Source organism: Passer domesticus, chromosome 12 (genome assembly GCF_036417665.1).
Source record: "Passer domesticus isolate bPasDom1 chromosome 12, bPasDom1.hap1, whole genome shotgun sequence".
In the NCBI taxonomy this organism is placed as follows: Eukaryota; Metazoa; Chordata; class Aves; order Passeriformes; family Passeridae; genus Passer; species Passer domesticus.
In genome coordinates, this window is record NC_087485.1 from 9,256,105 (window position 1) to 9,273,149 (window position 17,045).

Consider the following 17,045-nt stretch of genomic DNA (forward strand, 5'->3'; position numbering starts at 1 on the left):
TTTACATTACAAATCTGCACTTAATATTAAATTGTTGTATAATTTTTCAGGGTGTCCTCAGCAAATATGACTATATAAACAAATAGAAATATAATAACTGAGATTGTAATGTGGTTTCTATTTCATTATAATTATCACTGATTCCTTTAAATTTTATGTCTTTCCTTCAAAAATGCAGCGCTGAATTGAAAATACAATTTCTAAGGAAAGTTCTTTCCAGAAATGTAATTTGGATAGGAATCAATGCTGAGCAGGAGGCGTGTAGGTGTCCTGAGCACAGTGATGTGCAATATCATTTGAAACAGGCTTCAAGTACATCATGTGAGGCCTCAATGTCCCTTCAGGTGTTCAAGCACCTCTTCAGGAGCAGGAGACATCAGAAAGGTTGTCCTTGACAGTACTGGAGGGAGAAAACCATTTATGTTCCCAATTTCTATATACCCATGTCCATAGGTATCTCAGGTTACTTTTCCCTCACTGCTCTATGGAACCACTTGGAATATATTCAAAGTTACACCAGTACTAATGAGCACTAGGTTGGTCAAAATCAATTTAAATTATTAATTTACATTCCTTACTATTTTTTTGCTGGGCTATTTAAAGAAAATCTAATACCTTGCTGGGTAGCTTTAAAACTTCAACTGTGGAATCTGAGCCAACTCCTTTTCCCCTACATCACAAAACTTTGCTCTGCTCAACAGTCTTGTTATAATAACACTAAAATAGCTTGTGGCTGGAATGAAGGAGAGAGAAGGCTTCCAAAAAATCCATTTAAAGTAAGTGTGATAATGACACAGGAAGGACTATGGTATCTAAGTATTTTGATTCCACTGACAGAGTCCTTGTATAAAATGTAACAGCCACATACTTAAGGGTTATAGCGTCTGTTCAACAGAGATGCATTTTTTTTCTGAAATGTTTTTCAACTGCTTGCTTTCTTCTTTATACAGATAGAAATCACTTAATCCTATTTTGTTTCCTGAACAATAAATTATGCATTCTGCAGTGACTGAACTTGATAAGGTACTTTGATAGAAATACTGTCTGTGATTGGAGTGATGAATTACTTGGAGGCCCTGCAGCACAGTTAATCAAAACAATAGTTGGTACAGAGGAAACCAGCAGCTTTTTAACTCATAGTCTGTAGGTTTTAGTAGGAGTCTGAAGTGTTGCAAATGGCTGTATTAGAAGTACTTGGAAGTGTTTAAATGGCCTCTACAATATGACATTAAAGAATCAATAACATTCATTAAGTTTTTAGGTTTTTTTTTTCTTTAGGTAATGGAGAAGAGTGTATTACTGTCCTTAAAGTAATTTAAAATTATGATCAAATGGCAATTGTATGGAAAGAGTATTTTATTTACTTACAGGAATCCACAGCCATTAGGACAAAATAAAGTAATTCAGTTTAATCATAACATGAAATTATTGTTCACATAAAATGGACTCAATTATACTGAGACCTCCTTTGATATCTTATATAGAACATCTCTCAGAATGAACCCTTAAAAATTGGAGAATCTTTTAGATTTCTGGTAGTTATTTCTGATGTTTAACTTTCCTCTAAATTGTCAGTTAATGAATGGGTTCACTTTCAGCCTGTTGTGTAATGTCTGCATTCCTGCAGTGAAGTCCTGTTCCTGGAGCAGGCCTCTGACAGTGACTGCAGGAGTCAGGGCATCTGTTTTGTTCTGATGCCATTTTGACAGCATCCAGGTAACTCACAAAGATCCTCCTCAGCTTTTTAAGATGGTCTTTTGTGCCAGATCTTCATGGCACTTATGGTGATGAAATTATATTAAATACCAGGTGTAGGATATTTATTTCTACCACAGTAATAGCCTTGAGACTTTCTAAGGACATTCTTTCTTAATCTAAGATGATAAGATAAGAGCATGGTAGCAGGTCACCTGAGTTTCACTGGAAACATGAAAAGGATTGAGAGACTGTCAAAATGTATTGAAGCTAAGATTTTTCTCAGAGTACTTACAAATACACTTGTGGCTTGTTCTGATTTCCTCAGTGCCAACTATATTAGTAGAGCAAAGGTGTAAGTGATGGTAGATCAGCTGCTGAAAGGATTTATAGTCATCCCCAGCATGTTTAGTCACACTGCTGTTTCCTTTAAATCCAGTGCCTCTGAACCTGATGGCTTAGTGAAAGAATTTCTTAGGCAATCTGGTCAGACTTTGAATTCAAGTGATTGGAGCTCAGTGCATTTTTAATGAATTCCTTGTAGAGTTTTCTCCCAGCATTTTTGAGCTGACAGCAAGGACAGCTTGCCCCTCTTAAGAGCCAGGGACTGATGTGGGGCAGCTGCTGGTACATGGGGGCACAGGGAGAGTTAGTGGTGGGCAACCTGACAGACACTCCCAGATATCCTGTTCCATTGCTGTTTTTGAGGCTGTTATTTTCTCAAATATGTGCCAGTTTCCTGTTGCTGTACTGAAGCACTTTCCTGCAGTCAGCACTGTCCTGGCAGCCCTTGTTTTGCATTCCCAGAGGATGTGCCCTGTGTTTGGTCCCTGCCTCCTGAAGCTCAGGGTGCATTCAGCCCTGGAGACAGCTAACAGCATCCCACCACCACTCAATGCATCTTACTTCCAGTATCTGTCTCCAGCAAAAATGTATGTCCTCTTGTTCCTGCCCCAGTTGAAAGCTGCATCCACACGCTGCACATCAGGGGGCAGTCCCAGGCTGCTGAGTTTCTTTGGATAGCCCCTGTCCAAGTTGCTGGCTGAATAAACCCAGTACTCATTTCCTAAGTAGGGGAGCAAAAAAAGCAAACAAAACCTGTTTATTAATCAGTAACAAAAGGGTATTTCTTCTTCTTTGCTTTGCCATGTGACTTTTTATTGTGCTAGCTGTACCATTTGTCTGTCTAGTATTTTACCATCTGTGAATACAATCCAAGTGGACAGTGATTACCACAAGTGCTCCTTGCCTCAGAAAAAGACAGCCCCTCATTTCTCTTGCTTCCTCCCTTCTTAGCTGATGGCCCTTTGAGACAGACACTGCCTTGGTAAATTGGAGTTATATGCTAAAACACATAGTTTATACAGGAAATTTTTTGTATGATAAAAATTGTCTGAAACCAGGCAGGGGCACCTGATGTTGAAATGCAGCAGCTCATTTTCACCCTTTACTTATTTTGCTGGCCAGTTTTATTGAGTGATTAATAGTTTTTGCTCAGAGTTCCTGTTGTCCTTTGTCACAAAACATTATCCAATGTCTCTCCAGATATCTATTAGTGGACTATGTAGTGGTGTTCTGTTTTCTCTACATGGAATTATAATTTGCTTAGTAAATAGTCTTATGGAATTATCTGAAAGCCATGGAAAGATTTATTCATGAAAGGACACTTCTTTGATTCTGTGCTAGTGGGAAAGTAGGTAAGTAGCGTATTAATGTGAGAAAAATGTAAAGTCTGGCATTTGAGATTCTTAGAAGTTACTGATTCACTATTCAGAAGCAAAGGGTGGGACTAACTAGTAAGTATTTTAAGACAGTTGTGTTATTTTCAAACCAATCTTTGTTTTTTGATAGTTCTTATTTATTTATTTGTTAAAGCAGGTTAGCTATGTTTCCCTGGAATTTATAAAGAAAAAGAGAGGCATAGATGTGATAGGATTATATGCAATATAATGCAAATATATATGCAATATTTGAAGTGCTTTGGTTTGCCTGACTAATTTAGGGTTTTTTCCCCCATCTATGTAAACTAAAGCAAATGGCCCCTGAGCCATGTGGAATAGATTATCATTACTTTTTTCTCTTCTGTACAGAAAATGTACAGCATTTGCCATATGGTTTTTACATGACTGGAGATGTTTAGTCATGTTTTTAGTAGATACTGGAGCCTAGGTTTTGCTGGCTCAGTTCTTCGTGTTGAAAACAGTCTCACAGCTCTGCTCATTTGGCCACTACAGCTGAACCATATGTGACAGACAGAGCAGAGCTTCCTGTCCTCCTCCTCTCCCATGGCGGCAGCTTGCCTGTATCCTCTGCCTGATGAGCCACCAAGGAAGATGCTTGGAAGCCAAAGTGGAAGTCAGTCTTTGGCAAAAGACAAGGAGACAGGAAGAGGCATGAGGAGAAAAAAGAAAGTGTAGTTTTCTCAAGCAACATGTGCTGAGATTATAGCTTAAAATGGAAGGAAACAAGAAAAACAGAGCAGGGACTGAGGAAAGAGAGCTCCCACTGTTGTTGTTGCTTTGCATTTTAAATAATGATTCTTGTTTGGTTTTGCTTATTGTTGAATGTCTCTTTCTAGGTGCTTATAGTTCTCCTTTTGTTGTACCGGAGGCTGAATGCTGTTCTGAGTCTTTAATTTCCAGCTTTTGTCCTAAAATCCTCAACTTCTGAATAGGAAGGTGTGTCACCCCACCTGTCAGCTCTGCTGGCTCTTAGACAGGCTGTTCCCTGTCCCAGGTACATTATGCAAATGGATATTTTGAAACTTAAAACCCATACATGTAAAAAAATATATATTTTAAAACCAATACCTGAGAAAAACACAGCCTTCTCATCCTGAGGGGCCTCATAGACAGCATCAATTTTCTCTGGCAGATCAGGCCAGAATGTAGCAACAAGAAGAGGACCTGTGGGTTTTCCTCGGGGGTTTATAGTCCTCCACATGAATCTGAGCAGAACAGAAAATTGTACAAGATTTACAATGAACTAATTCAGCAGCACATCTGTTTCTCATCACTGCTGGCACAGCCACGTGAGCACGCACGCACACACACATGCGCACACTTGTAACTTCTCTCCGCTGACTGAAAAGCAAACTCATTTATCTGGAGTTTATGCTGCTAGAGCTGCTGCACCATAAGCTGCATGCTGGACTGCAGGTGAAATTGCTGTGCTGATTGTTCCTGTTGCTTTTTTGCATCGGGGCAAAATTTATCCTATGCTTTGAGTACACAAATAAAGTGCTTTGAGCATACAAATAAACTCATTTATGCAGCATTTAAACTGTTAGAGCCCCCCTGGTGCTGTGGATGGAGCAGATGGATGAGCATTTAACAAAAGCAGAGTTTTGCATTCCATGAACTGCTCTTGCAATTACTATTGTAGTGACTAAAAGTTCAAATTTAATAGTAGTATATCATAGTGCTTGGAAGTGAGTTTGGCTGTAAAAGAAACTGCTAGCACTAAAAATGTTCATTAGAGAAATGCAAAGGGTAATTTATTGGCTATTTTATGTATAAGTAGGATGATCATTTGATTTAAGCTTTAAAAAGCTCTAATTATCTTTAAATGGCAAAGCTTTGTGCTGAGGGCTTTTGGTATTTAAAATGGCACTGCTATTTCATCCTCCATAGAATGAAGAACTTTTTTCCCCAACAGAACAAAAGTTTTGACTCTGACATAAAATGAAAAATCAGCAGGCTGGTGGAATTGCTCTTGCACCAAGCTGTAGTCGTTAAATTCTGAGGTCAAACTGCTTTTACCATTAATATGTTTCTGAAGCTGCTGGCATTTTAATTTTTTGCAGAGTATAAATTTTTATTACCCATTCCTGCCTAGAATAATGATACCTTTGAGAAGCCCAGGATGTTAAACTGCATTTTTTTAAATCTAAAATTTGGAGGAGCAGTCCTAAATTAATTTAATAAATTGCTGTACTTTTATCAACAATGAAGATGGTGATATGTTATCCTCTCCATGTTTTGCATACATAGATGTATTTTTAGCATGTACAGAAACATCTTTGAGCATAACTCATAATTTTCATTTACAAAAAAGGAGGCAAAGAATAAGCCATCTGACTAATTACTCCTCCTGAAAGTGTTAAACACGTGACATGCTGTAATAGGCAATACTGTTCATTTCATGCATGTCTTTTTAGACAGAAAAGAAGAACCAATATGATATGGAACAGAAATTCATATAGAAAATCTCTATAACACAGCATTCATAAAAGCAGTTCCTTTAAAAATCCAAGTTACAGAATTCTCAGTCAAGTTTCTACCTGATTTATGGCTGAATCAGCTCCAGTAATTGCTATCTGCATGAATTTCAAACTTTCCAGAGCCAACGGAGACTTAACACCAGGTTTTTAATAAACCACAGATTTCAAGGGACTTGTTAAATTGGTGAGGTTTTCTTTTGGAATGGGAAACTTTGTCAAAGATGAATTTTATTTTGTTTTTGAATTGGGTAGAAGGTGTTTCAATTTCTACACATCTTACTGAGGAAATGGTGAAATTAATTATTTGGCTTTCTCATTTCAGTTTGAACACAATAAAATGTTTTAACTCATCCATAATAAATCTTAATATTAAATTTATAGACAGATTTAATAATTTACTTACAGTAGGTATTTTATGACATATTTTAACATAATCTATATTTGCAATGATGATGATGATGATTTTTATATGCAGCTATTGAAAGTGGATCTTTTTTAGTGTCCTGATAAATTTCAAAGTGTGAACTTTTGTTCACTTTCAAAATAAAACCATCTGTGGAAATGCTGTTCTTGAGCATTCTGTGCCCAATAGAAAAGCTCAACTGTTCTCTATGGCTAGCAGCCATAATTCCTGTAATTCCCATTTCCTGGTAATTTCCTTTCCTTGATTTGAGGTGGGGAGGGAAAATACTTTTTTGTTTTTGGAAAGAATTAATCATATCTGACCTCCTTTTTGCTATTTACTCTCTTTGGCATGTGACAGTTGGATTCTGTGGTAGTTTTCATGAATCATAAAAGTCACACGACACATGACAGACAGTTGTTTCTTGAATTCCAAAAGTGAGTCACAATGCTGTTTGCCTGATACTTGGAAAGCTGCAAGACTGACAGGCAAAGCCATTCCAGAGCAAAACAATTCAACAGTTGTCTGCTTTTGCTGCATGCTGGATGAAGGCTGAGCCAGTCTGAACAGATTGTTTTGGTATTTGCATAGTTCTTAGACCAACTGTATCAAAATGCAAAATACTCTTATTTTGTTTGGATTATATAGAATATTGGATCACTCTGCTGGTTTAGGAGCAGATTTTACATTGTTCTGTGTGTGACTGCTGGCTTGCAAGGGCAGAAGCAAGGTGGAGGTCTGGCTGAAGACCCAGAGCCATGAGTGAGCAGGAGAGGAGCAGGATCTGGGAATGGTGTGGAGCTTGGTAGGGGTTTCACTGCTGTGAGAATGTTTTTCCTGTGAAGGCTCTGATCTCAGGTGAATACTTCAGCACTCTGATGACTAAACTAGTAAACGTGGGCACTGTTTTTGGCAAACTTGGTATGGGGCTGTGGGGCCAGCCCTGTGAGGCTGATCTGTCAGTACTATGGGGCCATTTGGTGGCCAAGGAAGGAATGTTCCTTGCCAGTAGGGATCACCGGAGTCTTAGCTTGCTGCTGACAGGACCAAGAGAAAGAATACAAAAGGTATCAGGGTGGTCCGCACAGACCAGATTGAAACTTCTTACAAGCAGAAGGTTTAAATTCCATTTCTGTATTGCTAAAACACAAAGCCTGTGATAAAAAGTCCAACTTCAAACCTAAAGCACCATTATGCTGGCTATCATATAGATTTGATCTAGAAGGAAATACATGGAATCATAGTATCTACCCTTGAAAATAAACTAAGTAACCATGGGGTTTTTTGGTTACTAAAAGCTGGTGAGTTGAACCATGCAGTATAGTAATAAATGCTTCATATACCTAGCTGAAAATTTGAATCTGGAGTAGATGGCTGGACTCAGGTATATCATCAGGAGATACAATAATATTTAAATTGCTATTTTGTGAGAGGAACTTGTTAGTTCCTGTTTTATTTTTTTTTTTTTTTAAATTTCAACTGACAACTGGCAAGGAGCAATGAATAGGTGAGTTGCAACACTCCCCCTAAGCTGAGATGTTTGTTTATGTTTTTATATGTTAGGAGACAGTGCTTGATTTTGGCACCCATTGACTGTGTGTGGACCCACATCTTCAATAGTTTCAGGAGAATGTTCAAGGTAGCTGAGGATACATGATTCCAAACTTGGCGTTGATTTATTAGAGGGAAGAAAGGAGCTTTAGTGTCTCTCACAATGGTGCTGCCAAGTCCCATACTCCTTAGGAGATGCTCTTCATTGCTGAGCAGTTGGGTAATACAGGCCCTGGCAAAGGCAGGGGGAGCTGCAGCTGAGCTGCCACCTCATTTTATGAGGAATGTCATTGCTTTTGCATCAAAAATGCCTTTGGTGCCTTCTGTCTTGGAGGCTTTGCACACATGCAGCCTATCCCAATCACCAGTGTCCTTGATGTGTTGTTACAGCAGCCATGAGTCACATAATACTGTTTGTTATTTAATGACTTCGGACTCAGCCTGAATTAAACCATTTCCATTTCCCTTAGGAGTTGATAAGGACATTTTCCCATCTTTGAACACACAAAACAAAGGGTGGATGTTGTGCCTGATAACAAATTTCTAGATTTTGGTGAATAGGTCTCACAGATTCCTTCACTTGAGGTTTTCCTGGTAAGCAATTTATCTCACTTACCTATCTTTGAAGAAAAATGTTTCTCCTCTAATTTGTGCGACTCCATCAAATACAATTTCATGCTTGCAGAGCTCTGGAGTGACAGGTCCGAGGGTTGGTTGTGGGCCTGGTCCTGGTCCTGGTCCTGGCCCCACATCAGGTGACACCTCTGTGATGGTGAGCAGAGACATTCTGTTACACAGCAATGCATGGGTTACACGGAGAACAAGAGCTGCCATGACTTCTAAAGGGTAATCATTTGGAGAGAGTTCTTGAAGGAGGAAAAACTGATAAAATCTCTTCAGAAGAAGGTCAGTGGAGCAAAGCTGAGGAAGCCTTGACTTCCACTCCTGCCTTTATCCTCTGTGTGGCCTCATTTGAGACATGGTGCCTGTGTGTGTCTGTCTGGCCTGAGCTGCCTGTTTAACCTGAGAGATAATTAGAAGTGACTACATTGGGTTTAGAAGTGAACATTACAATTTTTATTTTGCTGGCTTCTAAAAAGAAGATAAAAATTTCAAAGTCCTTGTACTTGGAATTATGTGCAGCTCTGCTGGGGAAGATGTCAAAGTGGATTTCTATATTTTAAAGAAGTGACAATATCTGGCAAGTTACAAAGCTGCATTTTGAGCCATTTGTATGATCTTTCTGCCCTCAACAAGAATCAAAATGTGCTTTTCAGAACATGCATTTTGCCATCTGGTTTATTTTATTTGGTATTATTATTTGGCTTGAGGCGTTTGCCTCTTTTTCTCAGACACTGGGTTAATTTACTGTATGAGAAAAAAATGGAGTGTAGCTGATTTGTGATAATAACAAAGCAAGAAAAGAAGGGGTTTTTTTGAATACTTGTTTTACATAGAAAGCAGTTTGTAAAGGGTTATATGATTTAAAAATGTGAAGAAAGGTAGTTTCATCTTGAAGCATGCTTTAAGACACCTGGGTTAAGTTCTCAACTCTTATCAAAGATGCACAGTATGGGCTCAGAAAACTCACTTAATCTTGACTGTGTCTCAATTCCCATTCTTAATTAAAGCAGCTAAGAACAAGGAATAATGAAGATTCAAATCAGATTTTTGTCTCATGTGATAATATTTTTGGCATATTCTTATTAAAATTTCTGAGGTGGGGAATAATGTAGAATATAATCACAGTTAAAAAGATCTCTCAGTAGAAAAGTGAAAAGCACAGAAAGAGAAATGGAATATGGGAATGACTGCTTAATTGACTGTAGTATACTGGTGGCTCTGCAAGGTAGAAAATGTATCCATGGAAGGAATCTTAATCATGATACCACTTATGCATTTTACTAAGACTATCTGTGGAGAAAACAACAAACGTTAAAGATGTAGCTACATAAAAATACTTAAATTCACTTCTTCTTTAGAAGTCTGCCTATTACATTTGTGCTGAAGTTTCAGCTCCCACACACTTTCTGCAAATGTTATTGTGATGGTACAGCTTGAATTGTGGGAAGGCAATGTGAACTGTTTCCAAGCTGGGACACAGGAAACAATGTCCTTCCCCTCTTTTGGAGGGTCACAATCTAGGAAGCTCAGAGTGTTGCAGAAAGTAACATCCAAACCCGCCCACATTAGGTGTTTCAAGCAAAGAGACAAACATGGCATTTCATTGCCCCAGTAAAGGCACTAGAAATTTTCATCTAAAATTTTGTTTATGGGATGTTTTGATGCTCCTTTTTATTCAGTAAATTTAGTGACCTGTCATCCTTAAGTTACGATATTTGATTGAGGTAGGGGGCCTGGTAATATGAAGAAAGCAGGGGGAAAGGAGCAGAGTATATTTCTGGTGTTGGTGGGATTGTGCATTTGTAATTTACTGCAAATTCAGAGTCCCAGATTTCAGCCTGTGCTGCCTGATTTTCTGATGAGTTCTGCTTATGAGGAAGGACTTTACCATATAGCTCCTGGATCCCTTTAATGTCATCCTGAGAAAGTCGGAAGTTCTTGGTGTAGGTGTAGATAGGGGCCATGAGAGCTCCCGGGTCTTCAGAGTGCTCCAGTCCCATGGCATGGCCAAATTCATGGGCAGCAACCAAGAAGAGACTGTAGCCTGGATAACACAGGAAGACAGTGTTAACCTCTTGCATTTTAATAGAATTGTACCACACAGGTTATTCACAATAAATAATAATGATTAATATTTGCAGCCTCCTGTGGTGAACATCCCACCTGTTCCAAATAATGTCATTTCATGGGAGAGATTCTAAAACCTTCCTTTGTGGGTGATCTTTGCTGCTGTCTCCCATGCAAGTGACTCTGAGCACAGCCTTAATAGTTGTGTGAGAAAAGGATGTGTAGCAAATAACATTGGACATCCCTTTTAGGTACAGAAGAATTGAACTTGCAATCTAGATATCAAATCTTATTTTTCACCATGAAATGGCTTGTAGGTGATAAAAAGGTCTGTAAATATGTGTCTCTGAGAGCAGAGTCTGAATCAGTACTGGTGTGTCAAATATTGTTAGGTTAGAAATAGCCTTTTATCATAGAATGACATTTTATCAATTATGCCCAAATGGTCTCTGAAATTTGTCAGGTTTCTTTCTTCCTAGAATATTCCCCTCAAATCTAGCATTTATTTGTAAATATGTAACAAGCCTCTTGCCCTTTTTAAATTATGGCAAATATTAACCAAAGTAACTTTAAATAGTGATATTAATCCCATAAACTTTATACCGTCTCACTTTTTGAACATGTTTTTAATCCTTCCCAATATCAGTCACGAATGTATTAATTTTTTACATGTAGTGTTTGTTCCTAATTTGTATCAGTGTATAATTTATTGCATACTTGTGAAACACTATAGTACTTGTGGCTTTTAGCCTTGGGAGGAAAAACTAGTGGGGAGAAAAACATATTAATTTATTTCATATTTTTGTATTTTGGAAGGATCGCTGTATCTTTAGAAAATCTGAACATTTCAGACGAGCTCTGGGTGTGACCCTCTAGCTCTAGTCTCACGCTTCACTACAGGAATTTTGCTGAGACTTCAGGCTGGGGAGAAGCGCTGGAGTGAGGAGCGTGGCATCACTGCACATGTGCTGCCGGGGCGAGGGCAGTGCCCAGTCACCCCTTGTGTTGCCCTGGCAGGAGCCATCACCTTGGTCTGGACAGAAGCCCCATTTGCGGTCGTCGTCGTAGCTGCTGGTGGAGGCGCACCAGAGCTTGCCGTCGCTGCGCCCCGCGCTCGTGCACGACTCGTACTTGTTCCCCAGGAAGATGAAGGGGAACACGCAGGGAGCTCCCTCGGAATTCCCACCAACTGTTGACATGGCTGTGCAAAACGACAGGAAGACGCAGTGAGAAGGAGGTCCCTTTTGCATCTTCTTAGCTACACTAAAGGAGGAGGGAAGCAGAAAGAGTGCAATCCTTCTAGGAATATGAAGAGTGGGGTTAAAAGTAATGTTTGAAAGTTGTCAGACAGAATTAAAAAGGAAAAAGTCTACACCTTGCCATTGCAATGAATTGCCAATAGTTTTGGTGGGGGTGAGAAGGAGCCCTGGACTCATGTTCACAGCTCTGGGAAAGCAGCAGTTTAACAGTGTTTTTTTGGAAGGTGATTTCCCAGCGAGTATCTTTTAATGCTCATTGCTGGTGTTATTTTAAAGTGCTTTAAAGTGGTCAGGAGGAAGGTAGGGTTAGTATCAGAAAGGTTAAACAACTGTTGAATATCCACCTGGCTGGTGGGTGTCTCACTGAAGAATAAGTTTTGTGTATCCTAATAAATATAGTAATATCATATAATATAGTATAGCATATTTTAATATATTTTAATGTAATTTATAATATAAATATAATATTTAATATAATGTAATAAACAGCAGGATAGTGCTGAAAATCATGTGATTTTAAATGTTTATAAAGAAAAGGATGTATTGAATGGGGATAACTTTTTAACTAGTATTTTTGCAAAAGCTTGAGAAATTTTCCTGTGTTCTCATCTATGTAGTATATGGCAGTAATATATAAGAAATAATACTTGTATGTGCAGGTACAAGTATTTCTAGAGGGAAGAAGATGTAAATGCATTTAAAATAACAGTTTAAAGTAGGTATCATGAACCGAATATGAAAAGAATATAAAACTCATTTAAATTAATACCTGGAAATTACAGTTCCTTTCCAGTTATGGTCTGTCTTCTGGGAAGGTACATGACAGCAATACATAGGCAAAACTGGTTGTGTCCCTACTTATTTATTAGTATTATTTCTCATTCATTATTATTTAATAGCCTTTTATGCTGAAGTAAAAAAGCTTAAACTAACTGTATTTCTTACTTCCAGTGATAGCGACTGTGCTACCTATGACTTTGAATACATTGATTCTAGATATACTGGTTCTTTGGTCTGTTGAATGAGCCTTTAGAATTCTCTCTTCCTAACCTTGTAGCAAGTTATAATGAATTTATCCTTTCTTTTCTTTTTTTTTAAACATCTGTAATGTAAAATGGAAGGGTAACACCTGGTTATCAAAAGTAACAGAAAGCTGAATACCAGTAAGGCCATTTTCAAGAGACCCCAAAATATTAAAAAGCAGGAAGCATGTAGGTTTGAATGTAGCTTCCCATTGGTCTGTTAAAAGACAGAGATTTTAGAGCTGCTATGGTTCATTTCATCTCTATGCTTATGGCTCTAGTGTCACAAAATGAACACCTGCCAAGCTATTCAACACTATAAATTAATTTTTGTTCCCTTATGTAGTAAAACTCAAGTTAGGAAGTATGAAAAAGTCTGAAGAAAGCTGAAATTTCTTATCATGGCTAAACCATTTCACTTAGCTTTTTTGAATTGCTGAAAAGATCTATTAACACAAGCTTAACCTACTAAACAGGATTCCTTTTTACAACTGTACATGGTAAGTATTAAGCTAAAATATTATTCATACTTTCTTCTGCCTCATGAGACTTCCCTTCCAGGGCCATAAACAAATTGTAGTCTGCTTGTAATTATCCTGCAGTGGTAGCCAGGCATTTGTGGGTTCAATGCCATTTGTGTATTCCTGACAAACCTGTGCTGTGACACACCAACAGATTGCTCCTGTTCCAGTTACATCCTTGGCCACCTCTGCTGAAATTGTGTTTAACTCATCAACTTTTGTGTGTTCTGCTGAAAGTGTGCCAAAGGAGACTTGTTAAAACAATGACCAATTAGACTGTGTTATGAAAGCAACCTTCCTCATACCAGTCTCTGGACAGAATCCGTATTTCTTATCTCTGTCGTAGTCCTCAGTGGTTCCACACCATCGGTACCCGTCTGTCCTGCCTTCTGTTGTGCACTGGTCATAGGACTGGCCTTGGAATTTGAAGGGAAATTTGCATGGCTGCCCATCACCATTGCCACCCATTGTAAAAAGTGCTGTAGGGAGAACAGAGAGGGAAATGTCAATACACAACTCTCAGTATCAACAAGGACTCCCAGTGTACCTGTGGGAATGTGCCCAGGTCTGGGCAGACAGTGGACACCCATCAGATGTGATGTAGTTCACACTCAGAACCTCTGTTTTACACCAGCACTGAAATGCCTTGGCAAGAGAGACCAGGGCTCTTACAGTCTCACAAGTGTACAGAGGGAATGGCTGACTGATCTTAGCACAAACTCAGAACACAAACTTGATATTCCTACTTAAAACAGCATTTAGAAAGAGGGTTCTGAGCAAGTCACTCATGTTCCTTAGCTCTGTGCTGATTCACTGTCAGAGGTGTTAGCTAGAATGGCAGACTTTGGGCAGAGTTTCTCTAAAATGCTGTGTACAGTAAAAATGAATAATAGGTTCTTCCTCTATGTTTGCCTCTCATTTCTGAGAATCTCTGCTCAGCCACTCAATAGAGAAGCTGGAGACATCAAATATGACTGGAGGCTTCTCCTGTCCTTTGTTTGGTCAGTGTTCCTGAAGGTTTTGTATTAGTCTTCTGGGGGAGGAGAGGGGATGAAGAGTGTTTATTGTCAGTCCATATTCACCAAACAAGGCCCCGTGGCTCAACCCTGAGAACCAGAAACCTTTCTCATGGATGAGGGATTAAAATGGTTCATATTAAAATGACTTGAGTTCTGGGATTCGTTTTAGGATTTTACTAAACTTTCTGGAATATCTAGAAGAAGACAAATACAATCTCACATGCTGATATTTAAAAAAATGTGTGTTCAAATTGAATTCTATAAAAATGCAGGCGTCTTGGAGTATCAGACATCTTGTGAATCTGACTGTGTCTTCTGGCTGCTCTATCAGTAGGAATCCTCTGTGGTAGGACAATGTGCTGTGCCATGTGTTGGTGAGAGAAGTCTGTGAAAGCAACAAACTGCTCTAGGCCTTATCCTGAACAGAGATTAAAAATCCTTCCTGCATTCATCTCCTAATTCCCCTGGAGTTTTAAGAACAGCACTGCAGAATGACTTTTCTGTTGAATTGCCAGTGTAAAGCATGCATGATTTGGTCTTTTTAAGATGTCCAAGGGCACCTTTTCCCCTCTGTCTCATCCTGCAGCTAAACCCCAAATGTGTGTGTGAGAAGCTTGGCAGGTTCTAACTTTGCTGCTGTTTTTGATGACTCAACAGCCATTGCAGTCTCAGGGTTTGTGTAGGGTCTGGGGGGGTTTTCCTTTGCTTAGTCTGATGCATCAGTGGGAAGAGGCGTTGTTTATGTGTGTGCTTCTTTAGAGTAGCACTAAATAACCCCCCCAGACCTCTTCTGGCTTAGGGGTGATTGGGAAATGGCTCTGACAATGGGCTATTGTGACACAAATGGTCCATTTTGCCTTTTGCACTTAAACCAGTAATTGGCCACAGCACCAGCGTCATGAACCAGTAAGTTATGGAAGTTCCAGTCCCACTAATGTGAGGACTTGGAGCTTTGCAGGCCTGGCTCACACACACGTTTGCTGAACTTCTGCTCTGCCTACAAGAGTGATTCCATCCTTCTTCATCCTGGGCATGGATGGGGTCCTGTCTGCAACACACACTGTGCCTCCCCAGAAGAGCAAGCTGCAAATGCTGGGTTTTGTCTCAGATGCTGTACTAAGATAGGAAAGGTGCATTAACTAGGACTGTGGATTGGAGCAGGACTTTTTTTTTTTTTTAAGTAATGATAGAATTGGAGAGCAAAGTTAAACTTTGTTTAGATGACTCACTTACCATGAGCTGCTTCCAGCTCTACGTCTGGCAAACTCTGCATTTTAATAGCCTTTTTTATATTGGTTTACATGTGGCTAAATTGCAAAAACCATATGGAAAGCCAGGCTCTTAGTTTGCATGCAGCCTTTCTGAGTCACAGTCAGAATGCAGTTTTTCATTTTGCTTGAGGCCACATCATGTGATGGTAACAACAATGGTTTATTAAGTTTTCAATCCCCCCTCCTTACTATAAAATTGCTTTAATGTAAATGAAAGTTGGAGACTGGGGCAGTTTCCCCAAAACAGAAGGCCAGTTTACTTGTAAGGGGATCTTAAAGGGCCTTGTTCTGCACCATGGCAAGCTCAGCAATTTAAAAAGTGGTGAAGATATACTGACGTGAGAGCAGATTCAGACTGGGCATTACTAATATGTGAACTTCACTTTTAGCTCTTCCTAGAAAAATCAACCAGTTGTGATGTCAGGAAACCTCAGCTGGAAGGCTGCTAAACCCCTGTGGCACAGATCCAAGGTGGAGGTGGCTGCAGCTTCAGGAAGGCTCTGCCTGGGAGAGCTGACAGGCAGCAGTAGGAACTGGGGTGAGTGTGAGGGAGGTACAGGCAGAGAGCAGATTTTTAGATCTTGGAGGACTAAAGTTAGGAGCCTAAACTGCCTGTAGTGTCAGTGGAGTTTGGAAATGAGATATATCAGGATCCTTGATCCCATATGGCAAAGGAGAAGTTCAACACACCTGTGTAAGGTTTGTGCAGTAGGTAGATAACTTCCTGCTTTATCTTTTGCTGACAAACTATAGTTCAATCAGTTTACAAACTTGGGGTACAGATCTGGGATTAACTTCAGAGAAACATGGTGCAGCACCATAGCAGTAAAGATGTTTCCATATATGCACTGTGGCTCTATAATGAGGAGAATTGGAACTAACTTCAGTGAGTTAAGCATGAGAGAAGCAAAGGCCAACAATCAGGAATGTTGTCTCCAACAGACAGTCTCTGATGTAAATCCTTCCCTATCTGAATGTATTTGCTGGGGTTTAGCAAATGGTGCCTTGGAATAATGAGTGAACAATGCCACTCTGCATTTAATAAGAAACATCTGTGCATAACTGTTCATGGGTCTTGCAAAACAATTACATCAGAAACAAAAGGCTGAAACCCTTCTGTTCCATTTCAGAAACCTTGACGCTGGCACTTCCAGGAACTTCACTTTCAGAACCAGCTCTCTCTGACAGTGTTTTACTGCTTACATTTTCAGCCTTGCATGGCTTTAGGATGTTACAGAAGTGTATCAGTCAGGTTATGTGGATCTCCATTTCTCCAGCTGCCTATAATCTGGGCTTCCTTCTGACTGTATCTGAGTACTTGCAGTACTTCAAAGAAACGAGCCAAATTTTTATCTTTTCTAGCTGAAAGAATTAACCCAAGAAAGAGGAGA

General features: G+C 39.3%; 1 protein-coding gene across 1 annotated transcript in view; it reads right to left on the reverse strand.

Annotated features, from left to right (window-relative positions):
• MMP2 (matrix metallopeptidase 2) overlaps nt 1-17,045 on the reverse strand; it is a 29,294-nt gene that overhangs the window by 1,861 nt on the left and 10,388 nt on the right. Inside the window, exons 6-11 of the mRNA XM_064387215.1 lie at nt 13,670-13,843; nt 11,590-11,763; nt 10,384-10,539; nt 8,488-8,635; nt 4,506-4,642; nt 2,602-2,761 (exon numbers count right to left, since the gene is read on the reverse strand). Coding sequence (XP_064243285.1) covers nt 2,602-2,761; nt 4,506-4,642; nt 8,488-8,635; nt 10,384-10,539; nt 11,590-11,763; nt 13,670-13,843 — 949 coding nt within the window. The remainder of the gene's footprint in view (nt 1-2,601; nt 2,762-4,505; nt 4,643-8,487; nt 8,636-10,383; nt 10,540-11,589; nt 11,764-13,669; nt 13,844-17,045) is intronic.